Consider the following 17,660-nt stretch of genomic DNA (forward strand, 5'->3'; position numbering starts at 1 on the left):
TTTTTGACCTAGTTGCATACATCTGTTGCTAAACTATAAATTTTGGTTTTATAAAGAATGAGAATAACATTTGCGAACATGTAAAACATCCCATACCTTGTAAGAATCTGCAGTGTTTGACACATTGCTGTGCAAGCTAGTGTTAGTGGTGTTACACAAGAAATTTGTATGCTGACTGAAATGCATTACCACTTTTTATGCAATCTAAAAATTACTTAGATGCTGGAGAAGATGTTTTAAATGCTGCTGCATGACATGCCATTTTATTATGGCAGAGCTGAAGGACCCTTTATAAGTCGTTGTAAAACTTGCTGTTTCCATTGCTGCAGAAGCATATCCTCAGTCTGTCAATCATTCCTCGGACATGGCTAGTGTGTATTCACTTTCTTCCATGATCACAAGCATATCTTGAATAATTTTAGTTCCATTGAGCTGAAACATGTTTGTAAATGTGTAGCAGCTATTTTATATAGAGCTATATGTATCTTGGGTTTATGTATGTGCATACCAGATATATTCATATGTTTACTAGTAGGTTTGAACCTGAAAAATGCAATACTATATGCTGCACTCAAGTTATCTAGTGTAATTTATTTTACTATATTTAAATTCAACACCAGAGACAATTTGTCATGATACAAAATAAATATTGAAAAAAGTCAGTAAAATCTTGATGGCAGGTACTAGCTTGAGTCTTCAGACAATGGTCCTGCCCAGACTGTACTCCATCAAACTCTGCTACATCCAAATGTCTAGGCCTCATCCTTGTACCTCAGCTAGCCAACTTCTGTAAAAGGTCTGTGAAGCTATGTGCACAGGTGCGTAGTACAGACACACTGACTGCCATAGCTTTGAGTGCAACAGGGGATGGGTATAATGCAGCTGCCTCCTTTGTTGCCAGCACAACTTCTTTCAGTGCTTGGCACAGGGCTCCTCCTTCCCCTGCCAGCTTAGCTTGCAATTGGGAACAGCTGAGCAGCCGACCAAGTGTGTCCCCAATAAACACCAGCTTGTGTGCAGCAATCACCAATTGCTTTCCATGCCCTACAAAGACACGTGGGGGTTGTGAGCTGGCACTGCCCAGGAAGGTGCCCACACAGGCTTGCAGGGTGTTCAGGTGTCCATGACTTTGAGATGCATAGAAACGCAGCAAATGCTGGTCATCTTCTGAGGGCTCTGGACAGATTTCAGCCTGAAAGAGATTTTGCAGATGAGTGCTGGTGAATGTCAATGGATAATACATCTATACAATAAATTACCATTAGTATTTTTCTTTAGAAACTGAATTCCCTGGTGTTAGTGCTTATGACTTGTTTATAATCCAAACTATAAAGCATTTTTGGGAAATGCCTCATATACCAAACTTATACCACACCTCTATAAATGTTCTTTCTAATGACTGGGAGGAGGAAATGCTCAGTGACAATTTATCTGACAGGCTCTAGAGCAGCAGTAACTACATTTTGGAACTTTAAGGGCGATGGGGTTTTAGACCACAACTTTTTTTGTGTTTAATGACACCAGAGCTCATGATTCAGAAATCAACAACTTTGGACTATTTACAGTACTGTAAATGTAATATGTGAAAATTGTCCTAAATTCTAAGTATGCTGATCCAGAGAAAAGCAAAAAAATACCAAATTCATTAAGGGTGGGGAGGAGAGTAGTCAACATCTTAATCACTCAGTAAAGAACCTGTTACTCTGCTGCTAATCATTTTTCTGCCATTTGCAGTTGATAATCTCGTATCAAATATGGTCCAGATATGAAGTTTGTTTAACAAATCTCTATATTGAAAATTAATTTATAAATCTTAATTATTTTACTTCTATGGGGGGGGTATTCAATTGGCCACATTACTGTTAAAAGTAATGCAGCCTGCACATTATTACGGTAGTTCTAGCGCCAGCTTTTTGCTGGCCGCCTAGGTTAAAACTACCGTAATAACGGTACTAGTTTGTGGGTTTTTTTTGGGGGGGGGGGGGGGGTTTAATTACCCCTAAGACACCTATGTCGTCGTCCCCCCCCCCCCCCCACTTTATAGTTTAACCCTTTCATTCACTTAATGAATAGGGCAACCCCAGAGATGGGTCGACCTTATGTTAAGCCTTGTCAACCTGTAGGCCTTCAGGTGTTGTTAAACTACATGTCCCAGCATTCCCTGACAGCTATCTACTGACAGCATGCTGGGGACACCTGGTAGGTGGCCCAAACCATACCCATATTTAAGATGTGGGCTAACTAGTGACGTGTAACAGCAATACTATGCTTCATATTTATTTACTTCCCTTCTAATGCATCCCAGAATTCTATTCTCTTTTGTAGTTGCTGCCTCATACGGTGTCCTGCTACTTAACTGTTAATTAGTATTCCTATAGCCTTTTTCGATCTGTTTTCTCCCTCGTATTCCATCATCTATTTATATAGCGCCACTAATTCTGCAGCAGTGTATAAAGAACTCACTCACATCAGTTCCTGGCCCATTGGAACCCTAACACAGAGACTAGGGTCAATTTAATAGCAGCCAATTAACCTACCAGTATGTTTTTGGAAGGAAATCTGAGCATGCAAACACGGGGAGAACATACAAACTCCACACAGGTAAGGCCATGGTTGGGAATTGAACTTATGACCCCAGTGCTGTGAGGCAGAAGTGCTAACCACTAAGCCACTGTCCTGTCCACACTTGGACAGTGTACCTACAACTATGCTTCTATGACCAATGTAAAACAAAGATTTTGCGCCTTCTGTTTGCACTTTGTCGTAGAAGTAGTATAATTAAGTTCTCCCAGCTTATTTTGCCATCCAGTTAGACTGTGACTTCAACACAAAAGTTAGTTAGGTGTGGCTAATTCTTCGTGACACCATGCTATCAAATTATTTTCTACACTATCTTTCAGAATCTTAAATTATTTTTCCCATAACTGAAGTCAGTCTTGGATCTAAGTTCATGTTTCCATTTTTTTCCTCTTTTGAAAAATGCATTTTATCGATTTTGTTGTACTAATTTATAATGGAGTCTAAAATAGTGGTCCATTAATTACTGAAGCTTGGATATAACACTGGCCCAGTTAGCACCCACCAAATGCATGCTACAGGAAGGTTTTAATCCTGTTTAGTTGTAACAGCACATACTTGTTAGAAAAGTAACAATGTGCATAGGCTACATAACCCATTTATTGAAATGTGTGGCTTTGTGAATAGACAGAAAAAGGACTTTACTGTACTTTACACAATCCAGCTCCTATCACGGCTAACAGAAGGTAAGTGACTGTATGAGCAGTGAGCACATACTGTTCAGCTGGAAGTTTATAAATACTCTTAAAGCCAGGGACAAAATGTATTCATTACTTGCAACAGTTCTTTTGTTTTTTTTTGCCCAGTATTCTATTTTTTTTTCAAAAAAAAATATTTAGCTATTAAAGTGCAACTGGCAGATAGGATATGAGACCTAATCTTCACCTGCTCAGAGATAGTGCAAAATTCTAAGGTAAACTGGTTGTATGCCATTCTTCACCTTATCACATTTCAATAATCTTGCTTCAGAAAGTGAAATCCCATCTTTGCATGCTGGCACAGAGCAAAGTGGGCCCTGTGTGCCTAACCCATGCCCTTGCATTGAATGTGTGTTGTGTAGACTTCTTTTCACAAATGTCACAATTTTGCACCATAAACCAGATATAGACAAGTCGTATAATAATTCAGGAGAGAAGGGTGTTCATCCTTTATTGCTTAGTAATCCTCTCCTCACCAAGTATCACATCATTGGTCTCATTCTTTCCAGCAAAGCATTCCCCAGGGCAGTTTATAAAATCCACATCATAATACTTATTTTTATTAAAGCTGTCAGTTAGATCAATATTACTCTACAGTAGTGGCAAAGTGTAGAATTAATGTATAGTATCAGTGATAAGTCCCTGCTGGTGCTTATTCCATTAGTATTATTGCACAATAAGGAAAACTTACGGTAATTAGTTATACAATCTTTTACATTTATGAAATACAGCATTTATAGCTTACACCAGTCCTAATATAGTTATATACAAAACCCCATTAAAATGGTAGTTTACATTACAGTTGACACTGGTTTAGTAAGAACAGCTTCCAAATGGGTCTCCCAAACATGCCACATGATTCCTGCTACTCAATCCCTGTCTAGTCTGTCTTACCTCCATCCATAACCATGCACCCACTGACCTTGCTCTGCTGTCAATTTAGACTGGATTGTGTCCACTCAAGACAGTTACACATTGGCCCAAGTCACACCCTAACATTAGCACAACTACCCTCCTGTGAATCATCTCCCATGCCTGGGGTCCTATAAATTTAAGCTATAGCATATTTTGTCCATGAGATGGCAGGCCTCAGTATTGTACAAAGATGTTCTGTGCATTGTGGCGAGGGCTAGACCCACGCCAGATGCTAAAACATTTTATGTCACATTCAGCAATTTAACCAGTAATTGGTATTCTAGTATTGTTTAAATGTACATACATAATCCAATATGCTGATAATTTAATACCGTGATGTAAACAAACATTTTCACCTCACTCATAGTGCTTATGATCTAATTTTAGTGCTTGAAACACAATAAAATATTAACTGAAGTTTCCACCATCTCTGTTCCTATCATGAAATGAACTTTCTCTGTTCCCCTTAGTAATTTCCCCCAAAACCATCCTATTTGTGCACCTATTCCGTTAACGCTGGCCACATGCTGCACTATTGATGGTGAGATTGGCCTAATATTGCAGTTTATACAAAGAAAAAGTCGGATTCTGAATAACTAATAAGATCATTTGTAGGTATGCTTGCAAATACATAAAAGGACAGCTATCAGCATGTGTGTTAATTCAACCTTCCACATGCACCAACAAGTACAGGCCAAGGTAGAAGTGATTAAGCTGGAACTTGGCCACTTATGTATGGGGTCAAATTGGACAGTGAACCTGATGCTCTGTGCTAAGGCAAAGTGGGAAAGGACTTACTAACAATCTCTCCCCCTCCCTCTCTCGCCCCGTTTAACTGCAACCACTATTAATCCTCTGCTCAGACACCTCCAACAATGAGCCTCATTATACAGTTGCACGTAAATATGTGCATTTTACTTGCCTTGAAATAGAAAGTATATATATATTAATAGATATGGCAGTCATGATCATTACACCCACCTAAAGATGTGTAAAGGTACAGCTTTTAGGAGGGGTATCTAAAAGATAGAACAGGACACATCTCAAAGGGGGTACCGTTGACTTTCTCTGCACCCAGCCCCAACCCTACCTTGCAAAGCACAAGGGGCTGTAAATGCAACTCAATATACGGGCACAAGTTTTACACAAAATGCATAACTCTAAATGAGGTCGTACGTTTACAGATAAACTACCAAGAGCACAGGTCAAATAATCACTGGTTCAAATCCTTGTGAGATCTCGTATACTGCCAATTATTTATACACAAAGACATGCATAACAACTGCTGACTGTCCAAGTGGTCAGAGTACAAATAACAGCTTTGGGATCGCATACCTTTCTCTCCTGGGAATGGCTCTGGTCAATGTCTGTCTGTCGGTCTTTGGATTTTGGTCCTGCATGAGCAGTGACAGTACCCTAGAAATAAAATGACAAACATTTGAAAACTAGATGGTGTGGTACAGCTGGTGTTCGTAGTAAGTATAAGCTGGCGGCTGTAGTAGTGTACAGACTGCAGATGAGGTGGATAGAGTCTTCGAAAACTCCACCCACACACCCCCATCCCCAAAGAAAAATGTAGAAAAACATGTAGATATGTTGATTATGATTAAGACACTGGGAATGCAGTGAATAGAGCATGTTATACTCATCCGAACACATCAATTAAGAGATCTGTGAGTCTCTCACCTGTAAATGAACATAATGATTGTCTCTGCACTGAATCCTCTCATATTCACAGTGCACGTCTTCCACAGGATCAGCAGATGGTTGATGCATGATAGGTGGTGGTGGCAGAGGTCGGTCCTGGATGCTACCCTTGCGGTGTGAAGCAGGGGATGCGGTGGGTATTGCAGGAAGTGGACGGCGGGAAAGGCTTTCACTGGAAGAGAGTCGTGGTCGTGGGAAAAGAAGGCCAGCATTGGTACTTGCCAGTGCTACAATAAACCCACTCTGCTCCTGAATTAAATCAAGCAATGATATCCCAGTACTTTCCTCCTGTAGTGCCTGCAAAGCATGCTCCAATTGTTCTAGGTGTCCTGAGAGTTCCCGATGCAGTGAGGGATCTGAGGCTTGGCAAGAGTGGAGAAGAACAACCTGTGCCAAGCCAACAAAGTCTTTTAGGGCTTCCACCCCCTGATTTTCAGAGCATCCTCTTCTCACACTTTCATCTAACCCATCCCCCATAAGTACCATCGTCCTTTGCAGTTCTTGGTGCAGCATTCTCAATGCTTCCACAGTGCAAAGGCCATCATTACGTGGATCCCTAGACAAGAGGGATGGCAGACTGGACTCCCGACTCCCTGCAGAATCTGCCGATCGAGCACTGCCGGTACTGGATATGGAAAGCCGATGGGTCAGAGGCGGTTCAAGAGTTTCTGGTAGATGACCACAACTAAGAATATCTTCAGGTGCTTCATACAGATTTTGAAGTCCCGACACCCGCTTTAAATTTGAAGGCATGGAATAAATCCCCTCGTCTTCCTCAATCTCCTCTACAGTCACATTTTGGAACGTTGGTGGCACATCATATATATCTTCTGCAATCTCAGGTTGTGGGGCAGCCGCATTTTTCACTCGCAACACAGGACTGTCGTACGTTTCAGATACAGACTGTACATCCCTTAGCAATGCTGATGGCATGTCATAAACCTGCAGGACATGGACAGGGAGTTGGAAACACAATTGTTTATTTCATACAAGAAAACAGGTTGTAAAGCTTGCAGAAAGAGTGCTGCACATAACCTACGTATAGTATTGGAAGATCACCACATGATAAATCACTAGTTATTAATTTATACCTGAAATATTCAAGTGTCCTCACCTCCTGTGGGCATGGTTGAGATTTCTCAATCTGACGTGGAGAGTTGTAGATGTCATCCTGAGATGTGGTAGGTGATGAGATGCAGAGGCGTGCAATAGATGGTACCTGATATACCTAAAAAGGGGGGCGACAATGAGTCTTCAGAGCTTTACCTGCCATGTAACCTACCTATGACTTTCCATTATATTTCTCTCACCTCAGAGCATGACAGAATCTGTGGCTTATCCTTGAAGTTTTCTAGTTTCTCTACTGGGTTTTGGGACTCTGAGTTCACTATAGTAGCTCCAAGAAGACGGGGTGCCTGGTATTCACTTTCCTGCGTGTCTGTCTCTGTCTCTGGGAGAAGTCTTAATCTGTTTCCAGGAGCAATTCCTTGTTTCCCCCTAAGAGAACAACGCCACCATCCACCAAGAGAAGGAGCATCTCTTTCCAGAACCAACATTACGTCACCTCGGCAGAAGCTAAGCTCTTCAGGGCTCTCGGCTGCATTATCATACAAGGCCTGTGCCAGCTGCGCCTTAAGGGAAGATAAATATAAAGTATGTTCAGACCAAGGACAGCAATCGGGAAAACAGTTTACTACAAAAGTATAAAAGCCAACCTTTTATGTTCAAACTGAATGACAGATCTTAGTTCACTACAATCACACATGAGTTCACAGGTACTGTTGACATGAACCCCAACGCAAATATACCAATTAAAAAAAAAAAAATGTACTGCTGTCATTTTCAGCAACTTTTTGGAACAAGTGACAATTGCTTCCCAGGACGATTTACAGAAATATCCAATGTTGTTCATCCTCAATTATGTGCATATAGAGCACACCATTATAATATTAGGTAAAGTACTACAGTTCAACAATGTCAGTAGCTGCAGTATTTGTTTTAATGTGTAAGTGCTGGCAATTAAACAAACCTTTCCATCCAAAATCTTATTTACCATTTGCATTGATGCATACTCTGGTTCATTAACATAACTTAAATTGCACCATTAATCAAGAGACATCTATAACTACAAAGAGGCTCATCATCCCATAGACAGACAAACTAGCAAAGATGATTATAGTAAGAAAAAATATATATACTATAACACGGAGTGATAGTGACTTAATTGATTTGCCAAACGCAAGATGCCAAATTTGGCAGTTAAAGTCAGATACACACCGCATCACAGTCACTGCTAGACCCTATTATGTTTAGAATCAAGTAGAGACAGACAGTCATGCACACACACAAAACGAAATAAAACAAAATCAAACATGTCAAAAACTCCTGTACAGAGGCATTGCAAAACAAGAAAACTTAATCATAAACGACAGTTGATCAATTATCACTGCACAATAAGCATGACCAAAAGTTAATCCAGATTGAAAAAAAATAAAAAGGGGAATTTAATTTAGAAGACTAGCATCATAATCCAGAACAAGATGGAGAAAAAAAAAAATGAGAAAATTAAAAAAAATCCAACCCAGATTACAGTCTCCTCTAGTTTAGAAGCAGACACTTTGTGTCTTTTTCTATGGTTTCTAAAACAAAAAAAAACAAAAAACCATATGCACAGTAATATAGCAGAAATCTGGGATACTCACAATTCAGACACGACAGTTACATCAACATACAGATGCTCAATTTGAAAGAGCTTCAGTCCACAAATAGTGATTCCAACTCTACCATACACAGCGTTATTCATGCTAGCCCAGAGAAAGACTCCCTTGTACTGCATCACTGAAGCTTGCTGCTACTTCTATATACATGCAGCTGTCATTGTCTGAAGGTTAATACTATCAGTAAGTCATAAGATCACCTTCCTCACCCTGTCATGTCTCTCGCCCATTCTGCTGTAGGCTCCTATCGCTTTAAGAGAACAGAACATGTGGCGGTGACATCATCTCATACAGAATAAAGAGAAAAAAAAGAGCACTGTGTCCAAGTCAATGCCCTGTATAAACTGGTTCAATAGCTGCTCAAAGACAGGCATCACTCACACAGATAGGACATTAGATAAACTGCAGATCTGCTGGTTTATTTCTCCTCTCGTGTCATCATTCTGAGTTTGTAGCTTGTGCACTAACTCTGCCATACAAAACGGCAGCTCTAAACCATCGCCCAGCAGGAACCCCTCTTCTGTTACAGCACTAAGCCTGCCTCACAGCACCAGGGAAAATGGTGACCTCTTATGATCCAGTCTGATCACTGAGCAACAAGCTACGTGTGTAGCCGAATTAAAAACAGACTCCGTCACTTGATGGTTAGGATTAACAACTAAATCTATCAACACTGTCACACAATTTCTAAACAGGAAAATAATTTAAATTTGTCATTACACATTTAAATATAGACATTCAGAAAAAAAGGCTATTACTCCCATTACTAAACATTATAATTTTGGGATATAGCAGGACCTAACCTGCATAGGACTCCCTTTATTGTACCACTGCAAGAGTTTCCTCTTTTGGAGCTTCAACTTCTTGTTTGTCCTGAAACCTACTGCCCCTTTCCCTTCCACATTAGCCCTGTAAAATGCAGAAATCTGTATTCAAGAACAAAATATGAATAATGTTTAGTTAGAATTAATATGGTCTATGTATCAGAAGGCATTTCTGATAAACACAATATAAAGTGTATATTTCTATAGCAAACCTTTAGGGTCCCTCCGTGGTCATTTCAAATCTTGGAAAGGAGGTCATTTTGCCCCCAACCCACATGAGAGATTTGGCCAAAGAACATCTTGGGTAATCTTGGACAGCACTGTCCTTCTTACATTACAGCATTAACTAGATACAGAAGAGAAAACCACAATTGCTAACTCCAGGGTTGAATAATATAACAACTTCCCAGAATAGACTGAGTGGATGCACTTAGTAGGGAGTGAAATCCATTCCATGCCAGAGTGAAACATCAAGCCTGCTGTAACCAATGGTCAGCCTGACAAACTTTCAAAGCAGTAATATAGACATTATATTCATATACGTGCAAGCAAAACAAACACACCTTGATCACTCATTCTGATATTAGGCCACCACTTGGACAGACCACATAAAACAGCTGAACAATCAGACATTATTCAGATACTGCACTCCCTACACCAGTATAGCTTAACTTTTTATATTCCCTAGACACACAAACTGCCAAATACAACAAAACATTTTCAGAATATATTCCTACTTCTTTAAACTGAAGTGAATTCTAGGAAAATAAACTACTACAAAAGTTATACTTTTTCCAGTAGCAAAAACTGGTTGTATCCCAGGAAACATGAGCTACTGCGCTGAATGTAGTACAGATCCATTTTACTGTAAACCAATCCTTTACAACTGCATTCACTATTACTAGACTGACATTACCCTATCATTACTGACATGCCACAAATTCCTGTCACCATGAAACTGAGCTAAAATTACTTTCACACATCAGTGACCAGACACATCTGTGAAATTACTGAACTCCACCCCGCAAGTGTATAATTCCAGATATTAAAATTTAAAATTAAGACTATACCATACGGTTTTTACATTTACATTTTTACATTTTAATACAAATAGTCCCTTTCAGTGGAATGGCAGAGTAAGAGGGTCACATGAATACTTTAAACATGGCACTCTATATATAAATGAATGATTTCAATTTAGAGTAATATGAAGAAGTCACAAGAACGTTTTAACCTCTCTAGCAGTGTTTAAAACGCAGACAAGTGTGCAAAGAGTGTGGTAAAAATGCACGGTTAAAAGTACATGCGTTCTCTTAAAATCAGTATTTCTCCAGCACCAAATGAGCCATACAGATTGATGTAGACTGACACAGAGGCATGGACAAGTGGATGAGAATGGGAGCATTCAACCAGAATCTGTCCTGCACTACTTTGATTATTCACCAGTGCAGTGTCTTTATAAAAATACTGTGCCATAAACTCCCTGTGCCACAGTGTCAAGCTTCTTATCTGTAAGGTACTTTTTGCCCCACAAGTTCTATACAATGCAGAACTGTAATAATTGTAAGAGCACTTACTCAATTTTACAAGTATTGCAACCAAGAAACAATACTTGGTAATCATAAAATTCACAGATATTTGGATGCAGGGGAGGGCTGGCAAGCTTTAGCCCAGGGGGAAAGACTCGACTCGAAAGACTATTTTTAATGAAAAAAATGCAGGTGGCCCAGCCCAAAGTAGCCCACTATGGGACCAGCCCAGGGGACAGATGCCCCCCTGCCTCTGGTTGGACAATTTATATAATCCTTGGTAACATTACTGCCCATGTTGTTGAAATAATTTAAGTCTCTGAACTCCTTGATTACCTTTCTTTTCCTCAAGTAAACAAAACAAAATTGTACTTATTTCAAGGGACATGGTAGAGCTAATGTTTAGTGCAATATACTATACATATTGTGGTAATCATGAAAATTATTAGTTTTAAACATGGATTCAAAATAACCAATATTAACAGAACAAGTTGCATTTCTGATTATCTATGGCCCACCCATTTGCACTATACACCCAAGATTGCATTCAATATGATGTCACCCTATGTGACTTCTCAATTGTCTTATAGGAGACTGTGCTCCCCATCCCCACCCAAGCAAAAACAAAAAACATATATACACAGTAACAAGGAAATAAACAGTGAGTTTTCCCCAAAACAAATAACTGCATTCCTGTAAAGTTCCACAGAAACAAAAACACCACAATGTATTTGCAACACAAGTCACTTACTGGCATTGCGTCCTCTGTGCCAGTCACTCACTTGCCATTGAGTATGGAGTTTAACACAGCAAAAAAGTGTCCTCACACACCCTGGCTGACACTTCGAACACTGGAAAATAAACATTGTTAAAGGGAGTCAGTGAAAGGAAAGACAGGCAAGTCAATAAATATATAAAAACAAACAAACAGATACACATATCAGGATGGGAGAAGGACAGAAACGGTGGGAATACCTGAAGGGACACAAAGCAGGTAATACAGAATGAGGAAGTGAGTGCAGGTAGAGAGGACATGGGTGAGTCATGTGGTTTCAACAGCAAAACACAAAGTGTTAGGGAAAAGAAGGCAGTTAGTAGCAGACATATACTGGGAAACGGGAATAGAAAGAAAAGAAGACATAGATTGGAGATAGCAGAACCAGAACCAGCAAACAGAAGTGCAAAAGTGGAGGTGGGGAGGGTCTCACCTCAAAAGTGAGAGTTCATAAGTCTTGTGTCACGTAAAATGCTCTCTTGTCCTCCAGCCCAGCGCTGGGGAGAAAGGGAGGATTGGAGGGGGAGGGAGGGACAGAGCACAAAGGTGGGGGGAGAGATGGGAGGAGAGAGGGTGGAGGAGGAGAGCAGTGAAATAGGAGAGGTGCCCCCTATCTGTCCAATTGTATGAGGGCTATATGTGCGTTTATGGTGCGAGAGAGAGAGAGAGAGAGATGGGCGGGGGATGGGCAGATTCTGCAAACACTGCTTAACACGTTGCCTACCACAGCCGGGAGATACCTGCAGTGCCATGTAACCCATTCCTTACTACAGACAGCCGGCGTACCAAGAATACAACGGACACACAAAGACATGACACGAGTAACCCATTGTTCCCTGCTTTGATTTGCAAAATCAGCCTGCTGAGAGTGGTAACCACTTCTGTGGGAAAGGCTGTACAAATGTATTCACTCAGTGTTATGCCGAAGAGATACATAATAATGAAATGTAACACCTATACTGTAGTTTTTAAGATGCTGCTTCCTGCGACAAGATCCTGCGACAAGACTGCTGAGTTTGGTTTGCGTGGGAACAGAAGGTCTCTTGTTTAGAGGGACAGTCAGCACCAGCCTCCTTCATACACTATTCACACACAAGGGTCCTCTGTCCTCTATGTTCCTATCCCCCATCCCTATTCCCCATCCCCCCTTCTAATTTTTGAGCTGTGAAAGCTACAGGCAACAGAAAGAATTTATATATATATATATATATATATATATATATATATATATATATATATAGCTATACATTTATCTGGATAGATACACACACACATATATATATATATATATATATATATATATATATATATATATATACATACACGCACGCACGCACACGGTGGTTAATGTGGTCATTTAGAAATGGGGGTATGAAAAATGTAATGGTGATGGAAGTGGATGGAATTTGATGGTTTTACAATGAAAGCAGTAGTTGTGCCCGGTATCAATGGCAATAAAAAAAAAAACAATATCCCTGGAACAGGCTCTTTTTTTGTAGTCAAATCATTTTACTGTGAACAGGGATGCCGGTTAGGGGGGGTGAGTCCGGTGGTGGAATTTATGGTGGGTGCAGATGGGCTCCAGCACCATCTGTGGTGACTTATAGGGAGGGAAATTTGTAGCTTCCTATTGGTCCACACATTCACCCATTACTTAGGCTGAGTGCGGAGCACAAGCTTTTGGTACAGCCTGGGGTGCCTAAGAAGCCTGCGTACAGGGCTGAGATTACTCCCGGTGGCTCTGGCTGTAAATAGCAAATACAGCTGAGTCACAAAGTGTTGTTTATTGACAAAGCCTAAGATGCTATCTAATTACAAGATTAAGACTAAAAGTATATTTATAAATTTAAAAAAATTGTTTGTGAACTTCTAGATGTTAACCATTTGTTCAATACTTTAAAGGTCAGTAAAGCCGTAGCTGCATACTGTTCCGGAATGCACGGGAGACTTCTGAATTTGTAGGAGATCTCTCCGGACACCTGGGAGAGCAGGGTTACCTCTCGCATGTAGCCCACTTCCCTTGATAAGTGGGTGGGGCATAATGACACGATTCACAGTGAATCACGTCATGATAGCTCCCCTCCCAGCTTTATTATGCCGCAAATAGCTGCATTTGCATTTGAGCAGCAGGGTCTAATGACGTGTTCCGCCCGGCCACGCCCACCACAGTCAGCACCAGAATTTCCCAGAGTAGAGATTCTAAAAGTTGGCAATAATGGTAAAACCCAATTCCATTCTATGCTTATGGAGTAGTAATATTAGTGCCCACTTTTTCGCCTGAGTAGTACTCGCACATAAGAGCGATTCAATTAAGCTGGAGCTTCTGTAGGAACCTTGTGCAAGGGTTTTTCACTTGATTGCATCTCTAATAAGCGACCCCAAACATCCCTTCTAAGAACCTTGCATGAGGCTCTTATGGAGCTTCGCACTTAATTGAATCTGCCCTATACAATAAGAATACATATATGTTTAGTCATTCAGACATACAGTATAGGAACTGATTCGAAAAACGTATTGTAACACATCATCATTATTTATTTATAAGGTACCAAAAAACACTGCACAGCTGGCCAGTAAATACAACACAATCATACAAAAAACAAACAAATAGTACATAAAAACAAGATTAGAAGATTATGTAGACATGAGATAGAGGGTAGAGAGGGCCTTGTTTACAATCTAGAGGGAGAGTGTAATGCTCAAACAATATAACCTATAAGGCAGGATGATAGCTGGTAGTCAGAACCTGACTTAACACCCCATGGGGCACTAGGCAAGATGCTAGTTTGGGCCCCCATCTCCCCTTCCTCTTTGTAAAAAAAAAAATCAACATAAAAATGGGTCAGAGTAATCAGTGACCCTCAGCGTTCAATGGGCCTTAGGCAGGAGCCACGGTTGCTTAATAGATGATCCGAGCACCTGTAAGATCGATGGTTGGGGGAGAGTCTGGTCAGGCAGGAAAATGGTGTTTTCAGCCAATGTTTCGAAGGAGGACATGCCATAAGATTGCATGGGACTGGATGTAAGGGTAGAGGTGGGGGTACATACCAAGGCAGTGGGTGAGGGGGCCTGGGAAGAGTGTGGTGTTGGGAGACTAAAGGGGCTGTTGTGACACTAGGTAAAGTGAAAATGATGAGCTTAGCTCTGCACATGGTGAGTTTAATATAATGTTGGTTTAGGATATCCAAATGGAGATGGTGGAGAGGCTATTTGACACATAAGGTAAAAAAAAAAGGCGAGAGGTCAGAAGACGAGAGTAGCTTTGGATGTCATCTGCATGGAAGTAGTAATGGAGGCCAAACCAGCATCTTAGGTCACCAAGATAAGAGGTATAAATGGAGAAAAGCAGAGGGCCGAGAACAGAGCCTTGAGGGACACCAGCAGATATTGGGAATAAAGGGGTGCTAAGTAGAGACACCAAAGAAGCATTCAGAAAAGTAGTAGGTGAACAAGAAGAGCCCAGTGCTGAGAAGGCTAAGGGCGTAAAGAGTGTTTAGGAGAAGGGGATGGATAACTATATCAAAAGCAGCAGAGCAGTCAAGGAGGATGATTATGGAGGAGTGACTCTATGACTTAGCTGTGAGCAGATCATTGGTCATATTAGCGAGGGCAGTCTCAGTGGAGTATAGAGGGTGGATGCCTAATGGCAGAGAACTGAGGAGGGAGTAAGTGGAGAGAAAGTTGGTTGCGCAGTTTTACACAAGCCTCTACAGTAGTTAGGAAGCAAAAGGGAAAAGAGTACAAGGCAGTAGTTGGAAGGATAGGTTGGAATGATTGGTGACTTCCTGCGGGTGCTTCGCCCTTCAGCATTGCCTTTTGCTCGGCTCAGTCATGTGAGCTGATGACTCAATGCAGTTCCCTGACTTTACCTGAAATGTCTGAGGCTCACAGGTCTGTGAATGACAACATTGTTATAAATGAAGATTATGTGTGAATAGTGTGAGAAGCAGAGAGTGTGGAAAAGTCTTTCTATTGGAAAAGCAGCAGTGACACTTATGTGATAGTGTAATCAATAGATTTTTCATGACTGTGTAAACTCTATGGAGATCCTGATCGTGAGTACGTACACACAGCAGGATTGGAAAGACATTGTTCCATCACTGAACGAGATTTTCAGTTCAGTTTGAAAATCAAATGAGACGATGTTATGTGCTGTGGAACCAGGGCCGGTGCAAGGTGTCTCTGCGCCCTAGGCACAATTTCAAACTATCCCCCCCCAAACACAAACAAACACACACCAAATACCCACTTCCCAGACTATCACACACTTCACTTTTGTTGCAAAAAAATAAAAATAGAGGGGAAGTACCCAAGTGTTAGATATGGGAACAAAAAACTTTTAAGAATGACCCATCACACTGACCCCCCTGCATCACAATGTCCCCCCTGCTTGACAATGTCATGTCCCCCCCACAGCACACCGCCCCCTGCTTGACAATGTCCCCCCCGCAGAACACCGCCCTGCTTACCAATGTTCTCCCCTTCACTTCTTTTGAATAATTCTGGGATTGTGGGGCACTCAGTTTGTTTCCATTTTCTAGCCATCAAATATCTAGCTGCTGTGAGAATGTGGCCCAGGAGTTTCCAAACAAGTTTATGAGTGTCAGGGGGGAGGTAGAGAAGAAGAAAGTAAGAAGGATGAAACGGAAACTTTAGAAAAGGTTAATTTTTGGACAATTCCACCAGATGTGGAACAGGGTACCTCGATGACCACAGTTATGCCAGCAAAGATCAGAGGTTGTAGGATAAATAGATTTCAGTATGGAAGGGACTAAATGCCAACAAAATAAAAGCTTGTAAGCATTTTCTTTTATCTGGGTACAGATTGAGGATTTAGCAACTGACTCTCGGATATCAGTCCAGTCTTCAGGATCTAAAACCTCGGCCATGTCCTTCTTCCAACGAAACTCATGTAGCTCTTTATCATGTAAATTGTTATTCATCAGCAGTGTGTAAAAAGTGGATATTAGTCCTTTAGAGGCCGATCTGTGGGTACAGAAATACTCCAGAGGCGTTGGACAGCAAGGACTTTGCTGTTCTATTTTGCTGTTGAATAGATGACATATTTGAAGATATTGATAAAAGGATGAGGATGGAAGGTGGAGTCGATCGTGGACCTCAGAGAAAGATGGAAAAAATTCCAAAGGAATTATATCAGGTAAAAACATAATGTTATACTTTGTCCAGTGGGAAAAAGATTTAGGATTCATACCCAAGGGACATGCTGGGTTGTTCCAGAGAGGGAACATTGATTTGGGGTTATCTATAAGCTTGAAGGAGCGCGTACAATATTTCCATATGTCAAGTGAAAAGTGAACTGTAGGTGGGAGAGTGTGTGGAGGGGGGAGGTCTTTTACATCAAGCCAGAATAGGGTACTAGGAGATAACATCTGGAGTAGATCTGCTTCTGCGTCAACCCACAATCTAGTGTGAGAGTATGCATGAGCTAAAACTGCTTGGGTGAGATGCGATGCTAAATAGTATATTTATGAAGACAGGGGAGACCTAAGCCAACCTTTTTAGCATGCCGGTAGAGGACTTTTAGACGGACTCTTTGGCGTCTGCTGGGCCATGCAAACTGAGAGATACTAGACTTTTTAATTTTGTAAAAAACAGAAGGGATTGAAACGTATGGATTCATGAGAGTAAGGAGTACATCATCTGCATAGAGGGATAATTTAGATGACCTCCATGCTGCTTTTGCTTCCCTTTATCTGTCTCCCCTGTGTCACACTGTGCCCTCCATGCTGCTTTTGTTCCCCTTTATCTGTCACACTATGCCCTCCATACTGCTTTTGTTCCCCTTTATCTGTCACACTATGCCCTCCATACTGCTTGTGCTCCCCTTTATCTGTCACACTATGCCCTCCATACTGCTTGTGCTCCCCTTTATCTGTTTCAGACTATGCCCTCCATAC

The 17,660-nt window shown here is 41.0% G+C and overlaps 1 protein-coding gene across 3 annotated transcripts; it reads right to left on the reverse strand.

The window, feature by feature from the left end:
• Nucleotides 1-571: 571 nt before the first annotated feature.
• EFS (embryonal Fyn-associated substrate) lies at nucleotides 572-12,287 on the reverse strand. Of its 3 annotated transcripts, none has more exons than XM_075211192.1 (7): nucleotides 12,176-12,287; nucleotides 11,719-11,818; nucleotides 7,208-7,528; nucleotides 7,012-7,125; nucleotides 5,877-6,839; nucleotides 5,526-5,606; nucleotides 572-1,192 (listed from the first exon to the last, which is right to left on the reverse strand). In XM_075211192.1, exons 2-7 carry the CDS (start codon nucleotides 11,722-11,724, stop codon nucleotides 773-775), a joined length of 1,905 nt encoding a protein of 634 aa, XP_075067293.1. In that variant the 5' UTR covers nucleotides 11,725-11,818; nucleotides 12,176-12,287; the 3' UTR covers nucleotides 572-772. The 3 variants fall into 3 exon arrangements, with proteins under 3 accessions (XP_075067293.1, XP_075067294.1, XP_075067292.1); XM_075211193.1 differs by lacking the exon at nucleotides 12,176-12,287 and adding an exon at nucleotides 11,943-12,162; XM_075211191.1 differs by lacking the exons at nucleotides 11,719-11,818; nucleotides 12,176-12,287 and adding an exon at nucleotides 8,824-9,290.
• Nucleotides 12,288-17,660: the final 5,373 nt, after the last annotated feature.

Source organism: Mixophyes fleayi, chromosome 1 (genome assembly GCF_038048845.1).
Source record: "Mixophyes fleayi isolate aMixFle1 chromosome 1, aMixFle1.hap1, whole genome shotgun sequence".
Lineage (NCBI taxonomy): Eukaryota > Metazoa > Chordata > Amphibia > Anura > Limnodynastidae > Mixophyes > Mixophyes fleayi.

Coding starts and splice junctions, on each gene's coding strand:
- EFS (XM_075211191.1), bottom strand. CDS start 8,883: ATGTTCTGTTCTCTTAAAGCGATAGGAGCCTACAGCAGAATGGGCGAG. Junction 7,529..8,823: donor TGGGCGAGAGACATGACAGG/GTGAGGAAGGTG, acceptor TCTTCCCTTAAG/GCGCAGCTGGCACAGGCCTT. Junction 1,193..5,525: donor GCCATTCCCAGGAGAGAAAG/GTATGCGATCCC, acceptor AATCTCTTTCAG/GCTGAAATCTGTCCAGAGCC.